This window comes from Cajanus cajan, chromosome 6 (genome assembly GCF_000230855.2).
Source record: "Cajanus cajan strain Asha chromosome 6, NIPB_CcT2T_4, whole genome shotgun sequence".
Taxonomy (NCBI): Eukaryota; Viridiplantae; Streptophyta; class Magnoliopsida; order Fabales; family Fabaceae; genus Cajanus; species Cajanus cajan.
This window is the reverse complement of record NC_138522.1, coordinates 53,034,224-53,036,260: the sequence shown is the minus strand read 5'-3', so window position 1 is coordinate 53,036,260 and position 2,037 is coordinate 53,034,224. Positions and strand designations below refer to the sequence as shown.

At 38.3% G+C, this 2,037-nt stretch overlaps 1 protein-coding gene across 1 annotated transcript; it reads left to right on the top strand.

Annotated features, from left to right (window-relative positions):
• The first annotated feature begins 392 nt into the window (after positions 1–392).
• Positions 393–1,081, top strand: LOC145958757 (uncharacterized). The gene is made up of 2 exons (XM_083076292.1): positions 393–642; positions 732–1,081. The coding sequence occupies exons 1-2, from the start codon at positions 393–395 to the stop codon at positions 1,079–1,081; spliced, it is 600 nt and encodes a 199-aa protein (XP_082932418.1).
• The last annotated feature ends 956 nt before the right edge of the window (positions 1,082–2,037 follow it).

Sequence of the window (2,037 nt, the reverse complement as noted above, 5' to 3'; positions counted from 1 at the left end):
AGTATGATTTGAAGAGGGTGGTGGTTTCTGTGACCATCATTGAGTTTCTGACCTTAGTGGAGAAGGCTAAAGTTGTTGAGAGATTGGAAGGTGGTAACTGAGCAGTGAGGACTTCTAAAGGGCTAGCTGGGTCCGAGAAGAGTGAAGGTCAAAGGAAGCCTTATGATAGGCCCTAGTCATAATAAGGGGGTCCTATCACAAATAAGTATACTAATATAGCTAGAGGAGGAGTTTAGAGTGGAGCTGTCAGTCTTAGATGTTATAGATGTGGAGGGGCTCATTTCATCAGATATTGTCTGCATACCGAGAGAAAATATTTTAGATGTGGCTAGATGGGTTATGTGTCTAGAGATTGTTCAGCAGGGGCAAGGCAGCCTAGAGGTGCTTAAAGAATGGAGAGGCCTACTATAGTTAGTAGGGTGTACACTTTGACTGGAGTTGAAGCTTCCATTTCTTTCGACTTGGTGAAAGGGAAAGGTAAAGCTACTGGTAAAGATGTCTTGATATTATTTGACTTTAGAGCTACCCATTCATTTGTTTCTTATGTTTGTGCTGAGAGGTTCGGGTTGTTTGTGTGTGTTTTGAGGTTAAAATTGCTTGTGTCTACTCCTATTTTTGCTTTTGTGATTGCTACTAAGATGTGTGTGTTGGTTTTCCATTAGAGATGTGTGATAGGAAGTATAAGGTGAACTTGATTTGTTTGACTTTAGTTGATATTGACATAATCTTAGGGATGCATTGGTTGTTTGCTAATCATATCGTTATAGATTATGGTAATAGAGAGTTGGTATTTTCTCAGGTGAAGGATGAAATGTTGGTGTCAGCTAGTCAAGCTAAAGACTTGTTGAAAGATGAAGCACAATGTTTTATCCTATTTGTTATTATGAGTGTAGAAAATGAAAAGGTGATTAGTGGGATTGAAGTTGTGAAGGATTTCCCAAAGGTGTTTTCAAATGAGGTGCTTGAATTATCTCTTTTTAGGAAGATTGAGTTTAGCATTGACTTGGTTTCTGGTGCAGGGTTTGTGTCAGAAGCTCCCTACAGGATGGCTCCAACTGAGTTGGCTGAGTTGAAGAGATAGGTAGAGGAGTTATTGGAGAAGTAGATGGTGAGACCAAATGTGTCTTTGTGGGGTGCTCATGTGTTGTTGGTGAAGAAGAAGGATGGAGGTAACCGATTGTGTATAGATTACATACAGTTGAACAAGTTGACTATCAAGAACAAATATTTGTTTCCTAGGATAGATGATTTGATGGATCAACTTAAAGGAACATCAGTGTTCTCCAAGATTAACTTAAGGTCAAGTTATTACCAGATTAGGGTGAATGAGAGTGACATACCTAAGACTACTTTACTATGAGTATGTTGTGATGCCATTTGGAGTAACTAATGCCGCAACAGTGTTCATGGATTACATGAACAAAATCTTCCAACCATTCTTGGATAAATCTGTAGTGGTGTTTTTTGATGACATCCTTATTTATTCATGAACCTTGGAGGAACATGGAGAGCACTTGAGGTTGGTGTTGGGAGTGTTGAAGGAGAAACAATTGTATGCCAAATTGTCAAAATATGAATTTTGGTTGGAGGAAGTGAAGTTCTTGGATCATGTTGAAGTAGAGTTTTGAAAAGTTGAACAAGAGGTTGATTATTTCTCCTAAATTGGTGTTGCTTGATCCTAGTGAGCCATTTAATGTGTATTGTGATGCTTCTCACCAAGGATTGGGGTGTGTGTTGATGCAAAATAGGAGGGTAGTTGAATATGCTTCAAGACAATTGAAGAATCATGAGAGAAATTATCCCACTTATGACAGAATTGACAGTTGTTGTTTTTGCCTTGAAGATGTAGAGACACTATTTGAATGGTTCTATATTCAACGTCTTTAGTGATCACAAAAGTTTGAAGTATTTGTTTGATCAGAAGGAGATGAACATAAGATAGAGATGGTGGATGAAATTTCTAAAAGATTATGATTTTCAGTTGATGTATCACCCAAGGAAGGCCAATGTGGTGGCAGATGCTCTAAGTACGAAATC